This window comes from Malaya genurostris, chromosome 2, assembly GCF_030247185.1.
Source record: "Malaya genurostris strain Urasoe2022 chromosome 2, Malgen_1.1, whole genome shotgun sequence".
In the NCBI taxonomy this organism is placed as follows: domain Eukaryota; kingdom Metazoa; phylum Arthropoda; class Insecta; order Diptera; family Culicidae; genus Malaya; species Malaya genurostris.
Window position 1 is genome coordinate 335577713 of NC_080571.1, and position 19510 is coordinate 335597222.

Consider the following 19510-nt stretch of genomic DNA (forward strand, 5'->3'; position numbering starts at 1 on the left):
GAACGTAGTGGAACGTTTTAAAAGATAGCGGCGAACAGTCGAGTAGGTGGCAATAGTGTTTCCAACGTATAGCAAGTTTGAAATTTGCACAGGATTTTGAAAGATTTAGTTCGAGCCTGTATATCTGTTATCTGCGGTAATAAAATTTGACTGTCCTACAATTTCATTAAAAATGACATTACTTTCTAGATACATTTAATGATTTTGTAAGGACCGCTATACAGATACTAGTATCAGTTCAGTTTTTTTAGTATTATTTATTTATCGATGGTCTCTTAAAATGAAATTTAATTCCACTTGGATAAAAAAAGATTAACACCATATGATAAAGGAAACTTGTCTCTTTCTTTTACTTTTGCTCTCTGATGTCGTGTTAATTTTTACCAGTGTACTGTTTCTTCGTCCTCGCCCTTTATATAAAATTTCAGACATCAAAATCGATATTTTGGTTTAACGTGTGAATTTCATCGACATGAATTTGTCATTTGACGAACTAATGTGTGAAATTTTCCATTCTTATCAGTTTCGTTTTCTGTTAGAAGGAGTTGGAAGCGAATATTCTAGTCAAAACAAACTCGGTGAATCGATGGAACGGATTGCCGCAAATTTTATTCTTTTTGATTTCATATCGATGACGTTTCAAGTCGCATAAAGTTTTTAGCAAAGTATTGCATGTGCTAATGGAGTAAAGCTAAACTAATTGTTAGAAACTAATCCTCGCCATCCATTATTAACCGACGAGCTATGACTCAGAACCTCAAGGGCACAATGAAAACTGGATTCATTTATTTGTTGCTGATTTGTGCATTCTTGTTCACCACTTTCTCCAATGTTACATCAAATGCTCCAATCCCGTCCGAAAAGACAAGTTCTGTTGGTTCCACGAAGGAACAAGCGGATATGAACGTGACGCAAACATCAGCTGTGGTGGAACAGCCGAAGATAGCATCTGGAAATGAAAAAGTTACCAAAAATGCCACAACAACGATGTCCCCGGAAAAGAATGCTGTAGAACAAGAACACTACAGCTCAATGTCGATATTTTTCGTTCTCTGTGTGATAGCGCTTGGAATTCTGCTCATTCACATGATGCTACAAACTGGATTCCAGTATTTGCCCGAAAGTATTGTCGTAGTCTTTCTGGGAGCATTGATAGGATTGATTCTAAATAACTCCTCCGTGAAGCATGTTGCCAACTGGGAAAGAGAGGAAGTGTTTTCTCCGACAGCATTTTTCCTGGTTCTGCTACCACCGATCATATTTGAATCCGGGTACAACTTACACAAAGGAAACTTTTTCCAGAACATCGGATCTATTCTGGTGTTTGCTATTATAGGGACGACAATTTCGGCTTTAGTGATTGGATCAGGTGTTTATCTTCTTGGACTAGCCGAAGTCGCTTATCGACTGAATTTCGTAGAATCGTTTGCGTTCGGCTCCCTAATTTCGGCAGTTGATCCAGTGGCGACCGTGGCAATCTTTCATGCTCTGAACATCGATCCAATATTGAACATGTTGGTATTTGGCGAGAGCATCCTGAACGACGCCATATCAATCGTGCTGACGACAACGGTAATGCCCATGGTGTCAGGATCAGATGAAGCGGGAAGTACCGGAACGGGTGAATCAATCATCTCGGCACTGAATACGTTCTGTTTGATGTTCTTCGCATCGGCCGGAATCGGAGTGGTGTTCGCCCTAATGAGTGCGCTGCTTCTAAAACATGTAGATTTGCGAAAGCATCCCTCGCTCGAATTTGGTCTCATGTTGGTGTTTACATATGCACCGTATGTGCTAGCAGAAGGAATTCATTTATCGGGTGATTATTGAACTATTGATTCATTATCTTTGATAAGAAGTCTTATAACGTGTATCTTTTTTTGTTTTAGGTATTATGGCCATTTTATTCTGCGGAATAGTCATGTCCCATTATACCCACTTTAACTTGTCTACAGTAACCCAAATTACAATGCAGCAGACTATGCGAACGCTTGCCTTCATAGCAGAAACGTGCGTATTTGCGTATCTTGGTCTGGCCATCTTTTCGTTTAAACATCGTTGCGAACTCTCGTTTGTCATATGGGCTATTATTCTTTGTCTGATTGGAAGAGCGTGCAATATTTTTCCGCTCGCCTGGTTGGTGAATCGTTTCCGCGAGCACAAAATCACAAACAAGATGGCATTCATTATGTGGTTTTCGGGGCTGCGGGGAGCCATTTCTTATGCACTTTCGCTTCATCTACAATTTTCTAGCGAAGAAACAAGGCATGTTGTAATCACGACTACACTAATAATTGTACTGTTCACGACATTGTTCTTCGGTGGGTCGACGATGCCACTCATGAAATACTTGGCCGAAAATAAGAAAAGTCGTCGAGCGAGCAGATCTAGTCGAATTGGTAAGAAAAGGAAAGAAAAGGCAATTTCGTTGAGTAAAACACGTGAATGGGGACAGGCTATCGATTCCGAACACCTATCGGAATTGACAGAAGAGGAGGAAGTCAGTTTCACTCAATCAAAACTGGTCGGATTCGCCCGACTTGATAGGAAATTTTTTATACCATTCTTTACTAGGAGATTCACACATCAGGTTAGATACATAAAATCCATAAACAAATTGTTTTCGGTGATCATTTATTTTCCAACTCTAGGAGCTTTCCGACTGTAAAAGCCAAATGACTGATCTGACAAACAAATGGTACCAGGCAATACGAATCTCACCGGACGACATCGAAGAAGAAGATGACGACGAGGAAGATGTTGTATCGGTGGCGGCATCAGAACGGTCAACGAACATGTTAGTAGAGAACGGAAACAATCGGAGCAATCAAAAGTTGGTAGCAGATCCTCGTAGACCAACAATGTCATGATTTCGGTAGCAGTGAGAAGATGACTCTTTATTGTGCAATACTTCGTTAGACGTTGGGGTAGAGGTGTTTTTGTAAACTCGCTTTGGAAAGGCATGTTCGAGACGTAATTTAGTATTTATATCATAAACCTTATTAAGGAAAATATTTAACGATTTTGCTGTGCTGTGCTGATTGAAAAGGGAAGTCTAGCTAACAAATTTACTCTTCATTGTTGTATACCAGCGTTATTTGTGAAGACACATGCGCTTAATGAAAGCCCAAAATATTAGCATTCGTAACCCAATACTTCTATATAAAAGTGATATGTAAATTATACTAGTCGGGTAAAAGGCAGGTATGAGTAAATCATTCCGAAGTAAAGTTATGTTTTATGAAGCAAAAATCGCACATTAGACTACGTAGTGGAAAAACTCCAACATCGTAAAGGACTGTAGATTTTTATTACCTGATGAAATTTCACAGCTCCTTTTCGATATCGGCTTAAAATTTGTTATGTTTGTTTGTTGTAAGTAATAAATGTTTTATAGTTTAACAAACCAATGAAAATTTGTAATTTTCCAATATCTTCAGCCAATTTTTAAGGTGTCTTTCTCGGCGTAATTCCCATTGAGTTTGAAATAAAATAATGCATCCCATATTCCATACAAGTAGGATTTATTAGAACTATAAGATAATGCATCCCCAGGTGAACAAACCTAACATGCATGCAATATCTTTTTTTTTTTTTGTTTTCAATTTTATTAGCTTATCATCACAATTAAAATCTACAGAAAAAAAAACAGAAAGGTAGAGCGCGAACCCTAATAGTTATTAAAGCATCTTCTCTTTGCATTAAAAAATGTGACATTTTTGTCGTCCTACTCGGCCTCCCATGCAATATTACTTTCATACCAAAATGTTACAGATCAAAACCGTTTAACAATCCAATTACAATGCCCCTGACCAGTCCAGCTGTTGCTTAAGTGTTCGTCGGTGCAACCGTTGCCAGATCGGAGTCTTGTTGATCGCTACTGGTCGCTACCACCGTTGGGTTCAGATTGATCAAATCTGCGTTCGTTGTGCCCGTATTACTGCTGGAGGATTTTGCTAGCGAATCGCTCTTGAGCGCAGATTTTGCTGGTGGTGGTGGAAGTGGTATTGCCGGCCGATCGATTGTCATTGGAAAGGGCAGATGGTGATGTCCGTGATGATGGTGGCCGTGATGAAACTTTCCCGAAAGGCCAGTAGAAGCCGTGGCAGTCTGTGGGAATGACTTGGGCAACGTATTTTGACGACTAGAATCAGTTGTTTTGGACAGCCTTTCGCTGAGTGCCTTCAGAGCAATTTGTCTACGATAACAAAAATATGTATTACAGCAAACTATCAATCATTAACAGGATACCTTCTTCGTTCCATATCGTGGGGATCTACTCCTGCCAGCGAGTGAACATTAACCGATTGTAGTGAGGAAGAATTGCTTTGTTGAGTGTTAAGTCGTTTCACTATTCCAATTCGCAGACAGCTCAAGTACACGCGATTCGCCACCAAATTAATAAACGGTTGCAGTACATTTGGGAAGAAGCTTGCAAACCGAAAGTTTTCAGCACTATCGCCCCGAGTTCCGTTCGAGTGTCGTTGATAGAAACGCAGATAAACCCATGACACATATAATCCAGAGGCGAACATAGCCGGATACGTTCCATCTAGCAATCCACATGCCCACATTGTTATCGCCAAGATAACAACTGTGAGTGGCACATTCCTACAATCAAAATATTTTAGCAAACCTTGATTAACCTTTTTCTCTAAATTCAAACCTATTCGTAAATTTCCCAAGAGGTGTTCGTGCTATAAGATGGTCCGGCATAATTTGAGTGACTGCTACACTGACAGCTGAATAATGGGAATGAAGAAATTAAGGAAAAGTAATTCAGTATAGCAAATGTATCCAACCTGCATTCATTCCCGCCAATCCGTGAATGTGAACATCGAACAACAGTTCGGCATCTTTAGTGATCATCGAGTAGAACAAATAGTAGAAACTTGTCAATATAGCCACGCCCGTATTGGTAATCGCAAAGTATTGCAGCATCTCCATCTGACCCCAGGACGGTTCAATCAGTTTCCCGCAGAGTCCCACTGTTATCAAATCCACTAGCACTTCCCAGAAGTGCAACTCGATGAAGAAGAACGTAAATATCGTCCATATCCAGAAGGTTGGTGGCATTAAATATCCCGGCGTTACACTCAGGATGTCCACCGCTTGCTCGGAGAAGGACAGTAGATAGCCTACTAGCGTCGATATGCAGATGAACTTGATCGATGATGATGTGTTTCCGAGCAGAGCAGAAAACTGCTGGCGCAGATACAAGGCGTTGTTGCTACTGCTGCTCGCCATCGCACGTACCGTTTTTGCAGAGGAATTATTCTGTGTTGATGGAGTTCACATGGAGGATAAATTTCGGGTAAATCTTGAATCAGATCTACCTGGTCGAAATACTGAGTTCTGCAACGAAATATTCCTTTAATATTTTATGAACCAGAATAAAAATAAAGACTATTTTGTGTTTGACAACTGAACTAAAGTCATCGAATCGATATTCATCGAAAAGCTAACCAACGACAGCTAACTGTACGGTAAAATAACATTACTCAAAAATTCAAATGAGTAAACGTAGAAAAAAAATCGAAGTTTCTGACGTAAACGACGTACAAGAAATTGTTTTTCTTACATATGTAAACAAATCGAATTTTTTTCTGCGAAACCATTTAGTTTCGAAATCTTGATTCTGTCAAAATCTCAATCTTGGTAATACAAAAAAAACTATGAAAGGCGAGGTTCTATTTTATTGGTCGTTGAGCGTTTGTTGAACGAGATATTGCGCGAAATATTCGTTCAGTTTTCTGGATCTGATAGTGTGAAAATTAGATGTTGCCTTCATATAGAAAGAAAATTTGTTGTTATTCTACGTGAAGTTGAAAATTACGCCGAGAACGAAGTTGAAGAAACAGGTATGTAGTGTTAGTTTAAAAAAATGAGTGAAAAAAAACTTCGGGAATTCTCCAGTAAAACTAGTCCAACGAAGCTCCAACTCCTCATATTAAGAATAGCTCAACAATGGACCTCTGTATGCCGGATTTGTTGAACGAAAAAAATGGCATTCGGTTCAACGGTCTGTTTTCAAAATCAAACGAAGTCCCCGTGTTGGCCTCCCGTTGAACGATTGATTGGACTTTCGTTGGACCAACGATCCAACGTATTGAACCAACGAAGGACCACCGTTGAGCGTTTTTTCTAAGAGGGTAAACAGGGCGATACTTCAATCACAGACTAACAGACAGGACACTCAAATTAGATTCTTCAATCATTTTAACGGTCATTTTGAATATTCCTTTATTTGGGACAGTACTCACATATGTCATGATGGCGCCACGTTACCCTATAAAAAATATCCTGTCTGTCATCTAGACTGTGTTTATTTTTTTCATTTACCAACAGAGTTGCCATTCATACAGAATTATCTGTAATGTATTGAGTTGTATACCTCCATGCGAATTTCATGCAGGATACAGATTTAATTCATATTGCCAAAACTATATACATAATTGTGCCTACTTCTCATCCTCCAACGCAATACAAAATCGAACCAATATTTACTTGCTTCTGGTCTGCCGCCACTTAATTTCGGGTGAAAACTTCCAACACAATAAAACATAGTCTAGATGAACAACGTTGAGTCACAGACTAACAGACATGACAGTATGAGTAAATTCTAATAAAAATTATTTTTCGTGATGCACTAGTTCCACCTATATTGTACTGCGCGAACTATTTACTATCTGAACACCCCTTGTGTTATGTAAAAGTTTTTTTACTAGTTGGTTTCCCCTCGTTTGTCAACACCGATCAGCTGCTTGCAGGGATGCCTGATTTCATCAAAATATTTGAAAATGAATCGTCACAATGATTTATTGGATTACGTTGATAATATATTTAACTTTTTCTTGATGTTGGAGGGTAACCATTTATTCGACTCAAATTTGTTCATCTAGACTATTTTTTATTGTGTTGGTAGTTTTCACCCGAAATTAAGTGGCGGCAGACCAGAAGCAAGTAAATATTGTAACAAAACGGGTTCGATTTTTTATTGAGTTGGAGGATGAGAAGTAGGCGCAATTATGTATATAGTTTAGGCAATATCAAAGATAAACTCAAGATAGAGTAGTCTGCGATTTCTTAGGTATCATTTGAACAGGACCCCTCGATGAGCTCGGTTCACTGTCAATTTGAGTATTTTGAAGCAAAACAACAAGTGTCTGATCACTAGATGCGTCGTAACTATGACAATGATTGTTTATGTTTGGAAAAATATCAAGTTACAGTATGAACGATATTGAGAAATTTCGCTTTATATCAGTGATTCTTAGAATAAGAAAGTGAAAACTATTTAGAACCATTGTCTAGAATTTATTTAGTTTGTTATAGCCTCATCCCATGAAGCATCAGTTGTGGCAAGAAATCATTATATGCTGAATGTAAACATATGTGTGCTTCCTTTCTAACTTGTATTGTTTCCATGGCATTTTGTCGGAACTAGTCGACGCTTGTTAACGGAGGGTCAATAAAATTACATTATTACTGAACCAACTGGTTCACGATTACTGACCCAACATTTTTCAATGAAACGTATGGAACATTGTAATCTTCAGTTTATCTTTGGCAATATGTATTAAATCTGTATCCTGCATGAAATTCGCATGGACGTATACAAATCAATACATTACAGGTAATTCTGTATGAATGGCAACTCTGTTGGTAAATGAAAAAAATAAAGACAGTCTAGATGACAGACATGATGTTTTTGATAGGGTAACGTGGCGCCATCATGACACATGTGAGTACTGTCCCAAATAATGGAATATTCGAAATGACCGTTAAAATGATTGAAGAATCAAATTTGAGTGTCCTGTCTGTTAGTCTGTGGTTGAGTCAAATAAATGGTTACCTTCCAACATCGCGAAAAAGTTAAATATATTATCAACGTAATCCAATAATTTATTGTGACGATTCATTTTCAAATATTTTGATGAAATCAGGCATCCCTGCAAGCAGCTGATCGGTGTTGACAAACGAGGGGAAACCAACTAGTAAAAAAACTTGTACATATCACAAGGGGTGTACAGATAGTAAATAGTTCGCGCAGTATAATATAGGTGGAACTAGTGCATCACGAAAAATTATTTTTATAAGAATTTACTCATACTGTCATGTCTGTTAGTCTGTGCTTCAATTGCTAGGAGAAATGAGCGAAACTAGTTCCTTTTCGTAATTTTGGATAGTTACTTCATATTTTTTAGTATAGAACTAAATAAATCCTAAAAGGCGAAATGATTATTCATTCAGTGAAAATTTACGGAAAGTTGAACAATTTGCATACGTTTAAAAGATAAAAACCAAAACCTCAACTACCAGTTGACATCTGCATATGAAACATGAAACTAAGAAAAGATATGTCATGACTTTTCCGCCTTTTCTACGATCGTTTTTTTTATCATTTATTTTACCCTGGATTTAACCTTTTTGCTCATTCACCGGGACGATAGTTTTTTCTATATCATTTATTTTACCGGGACGATAGTTGAAAAATTTTATCCGATTTTATCACAATTCATTGATTGTAACAAATTTAATTTCCATCAATTTATTTCTCTAGATTTTGAAAAAGCGAGAAGCCCTCAAGTGAGGTGTAGAATCTCAATTACCGGTGGAAACATCTGCGCATAAAAAATGAAACCAAGGAAAAGCCATGGGAAGAGTCGTTCAACACAAACTATGTTGTGCCTCTAAAAAAAACACGTGATATACAACTGTGAGCCTAAGTGAGCCACTCTCTGCCCCAGTTACAATAACTAAAGTCGCAATATTGAGAAATTTGTAAAAATTACCACCTTAAAACTGTTTCTCGAACTCGGTAGAACGAAATGCCGAATTAGAACGGCAGCACAACATTTTACAGATCATTCAGTAATCCACATGCTCTTTTCAGAAAATCGCTAAAATAATATGTTAATATCTCGGTACAGCGCGTTCTTTCGCCAAAGTTTGGCATAATATTATACCGAATTTGTCAGTATACAATAAATATACCGAGATCAGCAAAAGCGTTTGCCGAAATTTCGAACAGTGAGTTAGCTTTTACTGAAACTCGGTGAGACACTTATCATTTAATGTCACTTGTCACTTTACGATTTTTCAAAGCAGCATGTCGTCATTGCTCGTGGTGGAATTGGAAACATGTAAATTGGATGAAGGAAAAAAGATGAGTGCAATCAAAACTTGTCCATTTAATATATATATATATATATATATATATATATATATATATATATATATATATATATATATATATATATATATATATATATATATATATATATATAAAGGGTGATTTTTTAAGAGCTTGAGAACTTTTTTAAACAATAAAACGCATAAAATTTGCAAAATCTCATCGGTTCTTTATTTTAAACGTTAGATTGGTACATGACATTTACTTTTTGAAGATAATTTCATCTGCCACAACGTCGAATTTTCAGTGAATGGGCCTTAGAAAAGTTGACAGAAAATCCGCTTTTTTATCGACAAATTTTGTTCAGCGATGAGGCTCATTTCTGGTTGAATGGCTACGTAAATAAGCAAAATTGCCGCATTTGGAGTGAAGAGCAACCAGAAGCCGTTCAAGAACTGCCCATGCATCCCGAAAAATGCACTGTTTGGTGTGGTTTGTACGCTGGTGGAATCATTGGACCGTATTTTTTCAAAGATGCTGTTGGACGCAACGTTACAGTGAATGGCGATCGCTATCGTTCGATGCTAACAAACTTTTTGTTGCCAAAAATGGAAGAACTGAACTTGGTTGACATGTGGTTTCAACAAGATGGCGCTACATGCCACACAGCTCGCGATTCTATGGCCATTTTGAGGGAAAACTTCGGAGAACAATTCATCTCAAGAAATGGACCGGTAAGTTGGCCACCAAGATCATGCGATTTGACGCCTTTAGACTATTTTTTGTGGGGCTACGTCAAGTCTAAAGTCTACAGAAATAAGCCAGTAACTATTCCAGCTTTGGAAGACAACATTTCCGAAGAAATTCGGGCTATTCCGGCCGAAATGCTCGAAAAAGTTGCCCAAAATTGGACTTTCCGAATGGACCACCTAAGACGCAGCCGCGGTCAACATTTAAATGAAATTATCTTCAAAAAGTAAATGTCATGTACCAATCTAACGTTTAAAATAAAGAACCGATGAGATTTTGCAAATGTTATGCGTTTTATTGTTTAAAAAAGTTCTCAAGCTCTTAAAAAATCACCCTTTATATATATATATATATATATATATATATATATATATATACATTTTTCTATATGGAAGATCTATAATAGAGCTGAAACTGAAACGTATCCCCAGCAAGCCGATCTAGTTTTATTTATTCGAACAGTTCTTCTGTCAAATTTAAAACTGGTCTACGATGCCGTTCTATTTTTTTGTATATTTGAAACACGAGTATAACACTGCTGGGGCTGTCAGTTTTTTTTGTTATAAAATTCAGGTTCAAATTTTGTAACTGACATAAATTATGCATCTAGAACTAGAACACTACTGAATACACCCTCATTCGTTTGTTTTAAGATTTCATATACAAATTCACTAAGATGCAAGATGAGATTATTCCACAGACTAACAGACATGACAGTATGAGTAAATTCTTATAAAAATAATTTTTCGTGATGCACTAGTTCCACCTATATTGTACTGCGCGAACTATTTACTATCTGTACACCCCTTGTGGTATGTAAAAGTTTTTTTACTAGTTGGTTTCCCCTCGTTTGTCAACAGCGATCAGCTGCTTGCAGGGATGCCTGATTTCATCGAAATATTTGAAAAGGAATCGTCACAATAAATTATTGGATTACGTTGATAATATATTTAACTTTTTCGCGATGTTGGAAGGTAACCATTTATTTGACTCAACGTTAGATGAGCAACTAGACTATTTTTTATTGTGTTGGTAATTTTCACCCGAATTTAAGTGGCGGCAGACCAGAATCAAGTAAATATTGTAACAAAACGGGTTCGGTTTTGTATTGCGTTGGAGAATGAGAAGTAGGCACAATTATGTATATAGTTTTGGCAATATGTATTAAATCTGTATCCTGCATGAAATTCGCATGGACGTATACAAATCAATACATTACAGGTAATTCTGTATGAATGGCAACTCTGTTGGTAAATGAAAAAAATAAACACAGTCTAGATGACAGACAGGATGTTTTTGATAGGGTAACGTGGCGCCATCATGACATATGTGAGTACTGTCCCAAATAAAGGAATATTCGAAATGACCGTTAAAATGATTGAAGAATCTAATTTGAGTGTCCTGTCTGTTAGTCTGTGATTATTCTTCACTTAGCTTTGATGTGTTTTTCTTTTGGATGTGATGTATTTTGCTATTGATTCGAACTGCATGTGTTAAACATTTAATTTTCAAGTGGAAATGAGCACAGCAAAAATGTATGTGCAAAACGCTTGATTCGGTCAACTGTGTTTCTATTGAAATCTATGTGGAAAACAACGTGACATCCGTATGAAATGTATATAGAATGTTGAGGTAACGTTATATCTTATGCTTTTGATGTGCATTTCAGATCAATGTAGCGTGATTTCCACTTAACATCAACAGTTTTTACACTCATTTTATGAGTTAAGTATAAGTTTTCGTGAATTTCATGTGTTCTACAAATAGTAATAGTTCAAATGCTTTGCACATGATGCTAGCGTGCAAATTATTTTCAGTGTTTAAATGCTCCTAAAAACACTATTTTTTGTGTGTAGCACCGTGTAGTCTAACTGGTCTAAAACATTTGTAATGTTTTTTTTTTCTTCCGCTGATCGGCTTCTGTCAATATTCGCGGCGTTTCGTTCTTCACCAAACCCGAAGAGGAAGCCATCGCGCATTTTTCTGTTTGTTGAACGAGGTTTTCCGGTCAGAATAGCTGATTTCTGTGAATATACCTGGATTTAGTGAGTTTTTATTGCGATTTACTGTTTATAGTGATAGTGCAGGTCAAAAGAAAGGTGGATTTCACTTGGGGGAAAACGATCGGTAAGCAAAAAATTCGTAAATGTACGACTGCTTTTAATGGCGACTTTTTCCGCGTTACCCTCCCTTTGCAGATTCGCTTGCATTTTGCGTTTGCTCGGATTTGTGTTTTTGCTGCGCTTGACGCTTTAGAGGTGATTTTTTTTGTTGTTTTTGTTGAATGAAATAATGAACGATTTCTTATTTTCACTTAGATAATGGGTAAATCAAAGGATAATAAAACTGATAGTGAATCTAGCGAAGAGGAGGAGTATGTCGTAGAGAAAATTGTTGATCGAAGAGAACGGAAAGGAAAGATCGAATATTTTTTGAAGTGGAAAGGATACGATTCATCAGCCAACACATGGGAACCGAAGGAAAATCTGGAATGCCCCGAATTGATCAAAGCATTTGAGGATGCTAGAACAGAAGCTAAGAAGGAAACACCAAAGGAGAAAGAGAAGACAAAGGAAAAAAAGAAACCAAGCAAGCCCAGCAGTGGCAGTGGTACTTCTAAGAAGAAGATGGATTCGGATGGAGAAAATGAAGGATCAGAAGATGATGACAAAGATGATACTGCTTCGACTAAGTCAACAAAATCTAAGACCGTGGCAGCCGATGATGCATCTGCAAGCGATGATGGTATGAATGGTTTCGAGAAAGGATACATTCCAGAGAAAATTCTCGGCGCTACTGAAGCAAACAGCGAATTGCTCTTCCTTATCCAGTGGAAGGACAAAGATAAGGCCCAATTGGTTTCCTCCAAGGAAGCACGCAAACACTGTCCCCAGCTGGTTATAGACTTCTACGAAGAGCGCTTGATTTGGCAGTCAGCCGATTCTGCAGAATAAGCGTCTCCATTCGTTTTACCCCTCCTTCTTTTACTCGCAGAAATCCTGGTGGGATAGGACGTTTTCTTTGCAAGAAATATGTTTAGAATGTTTGTTTAAGTATGCCAACAATTTAATGATAACTCGGAACCTGTATGTTTAGTGGTAAGATTTTGTTTACCTTTGCCACGTTTCGAACTCTTGAATTTTACTAGTGGTTTCGAAAACCGAACTCGATGGAAAGTTAAACCCATTTAGCGCAGCATCATGTATTTTAGTGGTAGGAGAGAACCTAATTAATTTCTCATGACTTCAGACGACAAAAAACGAAGCAAAACAAATTATGCACATTTTGGCAAAATATAGGTTTAGAAGATATTTTTGTCTTTATTCTTTTATGAAAAGAAATTTTCCTTAATTTAAACTAATTTTTTTTCGAAGATAGTAAGTTGATCAATTTTATTTCAATTTTCAGACTGCCTGTTTAACGACAGATTGGTTTTACGATCAACAACGATGATTGCCTTGAATTATGTGTACACGAATTGTGTGGTAACGGTTTCTCCCATTCATCTCATGTAGAAAAACCATTAGTGAGATCTGCTGTCTGTTCGATAGATTGACTGATGAAAATAGGTGCATTCGCTACGAGTTTTTACGTCGCTATAACAGCAGTGTTAGCATAGGAGGACCAAATGTGCGGACTTTCATCAGGAAATGTTCGATGTAAGGTAACGGAGGTATTTTGGTAATTGTTGGTTATAATCAAAATGAAGTATACACACACTCACTTAAAACCGATTCTCTAGCTCGGCATTTTGAAATGCTGAAGTAGATCGGCAATACGACATTTTACTGATTGTTCAGTAATCCACATGCTCTTTTCCGAAATTTGTTAAAGTAATATGCTAATATCTCAGTGAAGCGCGTACTTTTACCAAAGTTTGGCATAATATAAAGCTGAACTTGTCAGTAAACAACGAATATACCGAAATCAGCCAATCCGTTTGCCGATATTTCGAACAGTGAGATAGTTTCAACTGAATCTCGGTGAAAAACTTGTCATTTAATGTCTCTTGTCGAATGTGCCAAACATCACGTAGCCATTGCTGGTGGAGCGGGAAAATACTATATTCGACGTCAACATTTCAAAAGGGCATAAAAACAATTGACAGATTCTCTTTGTTTACTTTCTTTTTCGACTATATCTGCGTTATTAAACAAATGTTCGTTGCACATTTGGTACTGTTAGAAACATCGGAATATTGTCTTTCATTCTATTTGAATATTTTGTAAGTACACGTCAAAATTAACTAGATATTAACAACAGAGAAAGTGAACAAAGAGAAACTCTCATTGGTTTATGTGACCTTATGAAATGTTGACGTCGATATATTGGATGAATGTAAGATTTTTATATTTCCTGAGAAGTCTGCTTTTCTTATTTTCAGGTAGATGCGTTGAGGAGCACTGGAAATAATTGTCTTTAACCGAAATGTTTTCTTTTAAGGTTTGATTTGTTTTTTTTTGTATACTGTTTTAAAATGGACATCGATAAAACACCCCCTTTCTCCAACATTAGCTTTTGTGATATTTATTTCATACAGTAATAAAGAAAAATCCATTCTACGTTCGATTACTGATGACTTGGCAATACATTATTCGATCATAATCGCTTTTGCCGAGCTAACAGCAGAATTGCTGCTGAGAAGTTCGGCAATAATTGACAGTTAACAAATTTGGTATTGCCGAGATCCTCAGTAATTATTATTTTACCGAGATGATTACCTAATATGTTAAAGAATGGAATAATCTTTAAACTTCTGAGATACTATGTGCTTTATTTCGATTACACCTAGAAATATGTTAAATTTAATATCGGTCAGTATATTTTTCATTTTTCCAGAGTTTGAAAAAGTGAAAAGCCCTCAAGCGCCAGAATCCCAGGCCTCAGTCATAAATGAAGTAATCCTAGATTTCCCACTGTACGGAAACACTGACAGCGCTACTAGTGAGAAGTTCCAATTCATATTGTCATAAAAACAATACATCTAGATTTCCCAGCCTAATAGTAATGTAATTGAGCAGCACATGAAATCTTAAGCGCCTCCGGTATGAAATAGGTGTGTAAATTTTCCTAAAATGTGTATAAAGTTACCTTCTGATTAGCAGGGTTGTCTGTGTTTCCGAACAGTGGGAAATCTAGGGATACTTAATTTATGATACTGTGGTGGTGTGAAATGCGCAGGAAATTTTATACACACATTTTAGGAACATTTTCGCACCCATTTCTCATCACACGCGCTTTTGGTATCACGGGCTGCTCAATTACATTACTATTACACTGGAGAATCTAGATGCATTTTGATTATGCCCCAGTGCATCCCTCAACCTCAAAAAAAATTTTACATTCTTGGACATGCTGTTGCTATGGGAACGAAATGCAGAAATACATAAAAAAAGTAATATATTTTATTTTTATTGTATATTTATTTCATTTTGTCCAACAGTGTTCCTATTCGGTTTTCATACAACACATATAGATAACATTTTTTGTCATAATATACGTCCATATTTATTGATCACTGTCACTTAGAAAAACGCAAAACGAAACCTGAATTTTTTGGTTGCGTCATTCATTTTATTCCTCTAATCGATTTGCAAACCCAAAGTGACACTTTGTTTGGCCTACACTTGTACTAACCATTAAAACTGATGATGTGCGCGCGTTTCAAACTAAAATAGCGAATGGTGAAACGAAAATAAAAACGTGATAATGTACAAAACGTTAACTATTAAAATATATTTGTAAGTATTTTTTAATCATACAGTTAATTAACACTGACGCTACGTTAGACTTAAGCTCGAACAAACTACGGGGATTTTCAACGGCTCGACGAACACTACCGTCAATGTGATTCGGTTGAAAATCTTCAGGATAACATCGACGACATTTTCGGCAAGCTAAACAACATTTCCGTACGTACAATACGTGGAGGAATGAAACACCACAGACGAAAAATCGTAACAGATGTCGATGATTATTTCTCTATCTCGCCCCTCACCAATCACATCTGCGGGATTATCTAACGCCAATGACAAATAGGTATAGATTGAATGAGATGCAATCCCTATTTAGAAAAAAAATGCTTCCTTGATCTTTAGTCAAGCTTTTTAAGCAGTTGCTAAAGTAAACCGAAAAACGGTGCATTTAGGAGGGAAGGGACCAATTAGGGTTTTGACTCTTCAACGGCGAATGTGTTCTATTCTTTCTCGTTGCAATCATGCCGCAGCTCGACCAGCTCGTGGGGTTCGGCTTCATGCTGAAATGAAAGACAAACAATTCATATGAGTACACGAATGGATAAACTATAAATCACAACATGTTGGAGTAATTTCTCCGTACTGCGGAATAAATTCGTTTATTTGTTGGCAGTAGCAAGATAGTTAATACACACAGGCGACACTAGTTATGTCGAGAGCGATTCTCGCATGAAAAATTAGCATTGCAGTCTAGATGCAACTTGTAGGTTTCATATCAATATTCAGGTGTAGTTACTAGAGATGGTCAGGTCTCGGGTATTTGGTTTCAGAGAAAAAATGGTAGTTGGGTACGGGTCGGGTTCGGTTTCCAAAAATTTGGTTTTGGGCATTCGATCTCCGATTTTTGGCATTAATAATGCCTTACTCTTCAATATACGGGACCGGGGTCAATTAAAAGTTTCGAAATAGTCGCGTAAATTTTTGTGTCATAATTTTGAACGTTAATAGCTCAGTCATTTGTTGATGGATTGATATAATTTAACAACCAATCGATTCAGAAACTTTTAACTTAAACATTTATGACAACGTAGTTTCAGTATTTCAATAGCATACTATTGAAAAATTGGTTAGAGTCGACCTATGTTTTCATCCACCCATCCCAGTTGTACAAATTGACGTCATTTTCTTGTTCGGTATAGGAGGCTTTGCATCATGCATAAAAACACCGTATCATTCTGCGTAGTGTGAAGAGAAATCTATAAATATATGCTGCAAATCATTTCTTGATTTCAGTTGATGCTTGACTGTGAATGAAATTAGTAGCTCGTGCAGTGAGGTGATGACTAGATAGTATATCCGTTCGCGCGTTGGATTGTCGTTTTTGCTTATACCGTTTCCGTTTTTAAATTGCACTACACCGGTGTAGCGAAAGCTGCTCCTAAACCGTTCGTTTTTTACCAATTGCACTACACCATTGCTACACTTTTTCTGCACCGATACCACTGGTAGCACTCATCAAAAGTTTGGTGTAGTTCTGTGCAATGGAATCGTTAATTGTAGTCAATGGTGACTGTTTATGTTTTCGTCATTTTTGTTCGTTTATTCATGCCTCAGTGTAGCACTGCACCGGTGTAGTGCAAATTGAAAACGAAAACGCCATTACTCTTCAGTATACGAAGCTTTGGTTTGAATTGACCTATGTTTTCACGAGCCAATAACAGTAGCAATGCGTGAATGATGTCATCCTCTCCTTTGCAAAGTATGAACTATCGCACAAAACGGAATCTATTTGGGCATATAAATACATTTCTGCTTTAGTTAATCCCATGCTGTGAGCAAGCATGCCTCGTAGGCCGATAAAGATGTTTAAATAATGAGTGGAGAAAGTCACATCCATTTGCTCGTTGGATAGTCGCTTTTGCATGTGTGCTGTGTGTTCAGTATATCAGGTGTACAACTTTGCTTCCGCCGTTTTCCGATAGGTGGCTGTACCGGCTGAGGCTGGTTAAAATACATAGATGATAATACCGAACCCAACTGATGCGCCTTAGTCGCGCGCTAAAAGAAAAGCGGCCACAGTATCAAGAGCGACATGGCAAAGTCATCCTCCAACACGACAATGCTCGGCCTCACGTCGCAAAAGTGGTCAAAAAGTACCTGGAAACGTTGAAGTGGGAAGTCTTGTCCCACACGCCGTATTCCCCAGATGTCGCCCCTTCTGACTTCCACCTATTTCGTTCGATGGCACACGGACTGGCAGATCAACATTTTCAATCCTTCGAAGAGTTGGAAAAATTGATTGCTTCATGGATAGCTTCAAAAAAGGACTCATTTTTTCGAGCCGGGATTCGAAAATTTCCGGAAAGATGGGAGAAAGTTGTCGCTAGCGACGGACAATACTTTGAATACTACTACTGTAAGCACTTTTTCGCAATAAAGCTTTAAATTTTGGAAAAAACGGCTTAAGCAATGTTGTACACCTAATAGTATAGTAGTATTTTATTTTGGTTCTATGGTAACTATCAGGCCAATTTAGAATTATCGGCGATAGATTTTTCGGATTTAATTTGCAGCGCTTGTTCCTCGATGTTTTGTTGATGGATTTTCTTCATTTAAATGATTCGAAAGCTTCAATATTGTACGCTTAAATCCATTCCCATTCCCATACAAACAAAACGGTGGCACGCAAATCGATTCAGTATAAATTTGTGTTATGGCGATAATCATAGATACTTCTTTTTCATTAATTGTGACTAAACACAATGAACTATATCTCAGCATAAGCCCTCAGACAAAAGCAAAGTTTTGGCATTACATTCCTTTTGTGGAATTTGGCCTTTCTGTTTCAACAGACTTCGCATCCGATTCATAGCGTACGGGATCATTTCATGGCTGGTACTACGATCCTACTGACACTATGAATGAATCCTTCCAGGTCGAGGCTCGAACATACGACAACTGACTTGTAAGACCAGCGCCCTATGCATTGCACCGCCAACTCGGGCTGGGGCACTCAGACACTATTATTGAACCAAACAATAATCGTGTAATCTAACTGAATAGTTAGAAATTGATTTAATCTTATGAGGCATAATACTTTAGTCTAAGTTAGCTTCCAAGAATCTTAGTGTAGAAAAAACAATGCAATGCAAATCAATATGCAGTATCAATTTGAACAAGTTATTGTCCCACCAGGAATTAAACGCTTCAAAAGGTTCCAAATTAAATTCTGAAACTTGTCTAAAAGCGGCCTCCTCGGTTTAGTAGTATAAAAGAGTTCCACAGGCTCACATATGGATACAGAACTATAAGATGCAATATCAAATAGTATCAAAGATAAACTCAAGGTAAGCTTAACTGCGATTTTACATGTATCGTTTGAATAGGAACCCTCGTAGAATTTGGTTAACAGCCAGTTTCAGTTCAATTATTCTTTGCTTCAAAACAATAAGCGTCTGATGGCTACACGCGTTGTTACTATGACAATGTTCATTCATGTGTTAATAACATCAAGTTACAATATGAACAAAATTTCGGAATTTTGTTGTGTATCCATTCCGTATATTCCTAATATGCCAAAGCGAAAATCAATGCAAGTTACTAAACATTTTATGCGGACTGTTTCACATGTTTTCTTCCTCGTATTGTTGCCATATTATTTACCGACACTTTCTGAAGATTATCGACGATTTTGAAGAAGGATCAATAAAATTACACTATTGCTGAGTTTACTGGTACAACATTTTTCGTTACTCTTGGATCGATTAACTGTTTATAAAATTAATAAGTTTGTACGTTTTTCGAAAATAATCATCATAAAATAAAATCGTTTCATTTGTCCAGGTTTAAATCTTTAGGTTGTTTGTATCTAAAATTGAGCTTTCAAGTAACTTTAAAGTAATCATAGTTAATCTAGTTAAAGGACGTT

General features: G+C 37.1%; 4 protein-coding genes across 6 annotated transcripts in view; 2 read left to right on the forward strand and 2 right to left on the reverse strand.

Moving 5' to 3' along the window:
* The first annotated feature begins 510 nt into the window (after positions 1–510).
* Positions 511–3406, forward strand: LOC131431678 (sodium/hydrogen exchanger 8). Its single transcript, XM_058597535.1, has 3 exons — positions 511–1819; positions 1890–2590; positions 2652–3406. The coding sequence occupies exons 1-3, from the start codon at positions 745–747 to the stop codon at positions 2868–2870; spliced, it is 1995 nt and encodes a 664-aa protein (XP_058453518.1). The 5' UTR covers positions 511–744; the 3' UTR covers positions 2871–3406.
* Positions 3407–3502: 96 nt separating this feature from the next.
* LOC131431680 (transmembrane protein 115) lies at positions 3503–5440 on the reverse strand. The gene is made up of 4 exons (XM_058597536.1): positions 4803–5440; positions 4667–4742; positions 4252–4611; positions 3503–4198 (listed from the first exon to the last, which is right to left on the reverse strand). The coding sequence occupies exons 1-4, from the start codon at positions 5245–5247 to the stop codon at positions 3829–3831; spliced, it is 1251 nt and encodes a 416-aa protein (XP_058453519.1). The 5' UTR covers positions 5248–5440; the 3' UTR covers positions 3503–3828.
* A 6373-nt stretch (positions 5441–11813) lies between these two features.
* Positions 11814–13197, forward strand: LOC131431681 (chromobox protein homolog 3-like). Of its 2 annotated transcripts, XM_058597537.1 has the most exons (3): positions 11814–12013; positions 12085–12144; positions 12205–13197. In XM_058597537.1, the coding sequence occupies exon 3, from the start codon at positions 12208–12210 to the stop codon at positions 12838–12840; it is 633 nt and encodes a 210-aa protein (XP_058453520.1). In that variant the 5' UTR covers positions 11814–12013; positions 12085–12144; positions 12205–12207; the 3' UTR covers positions 12841–13197. The 2 variants fall into 2 exon arrangements, with proteins under 2 accessions (XP_058453520.1, XP_058453521.1); XM_058597538.1 differs by lacking the exon at positions 12085–12144.
* Positions 13198–15289: 2092 nt separating this feature from the next.
* The window catches only part of LOC131431683 (excitatory amino acid transporter 1), a 57430-nt gene continuing 53209 nt past the window's right edge, over positions 15290–19510 (reverse strand). For both annotated transcript variants that reach the window (XR_009229713.1, XM_058597541.1), the window contains one exon: positions 15290–16142. Coding sequence is in view for 1 of the 2 variants with exons in the window: in XM_058597541.1 (XP_058453524.1) it covers positions 16083–16142 (60 nt within the window). In the remaining variant the exon portion in view is untranslated. The remainder of the gene's footprint in view (positions 16143–19510) is intronic.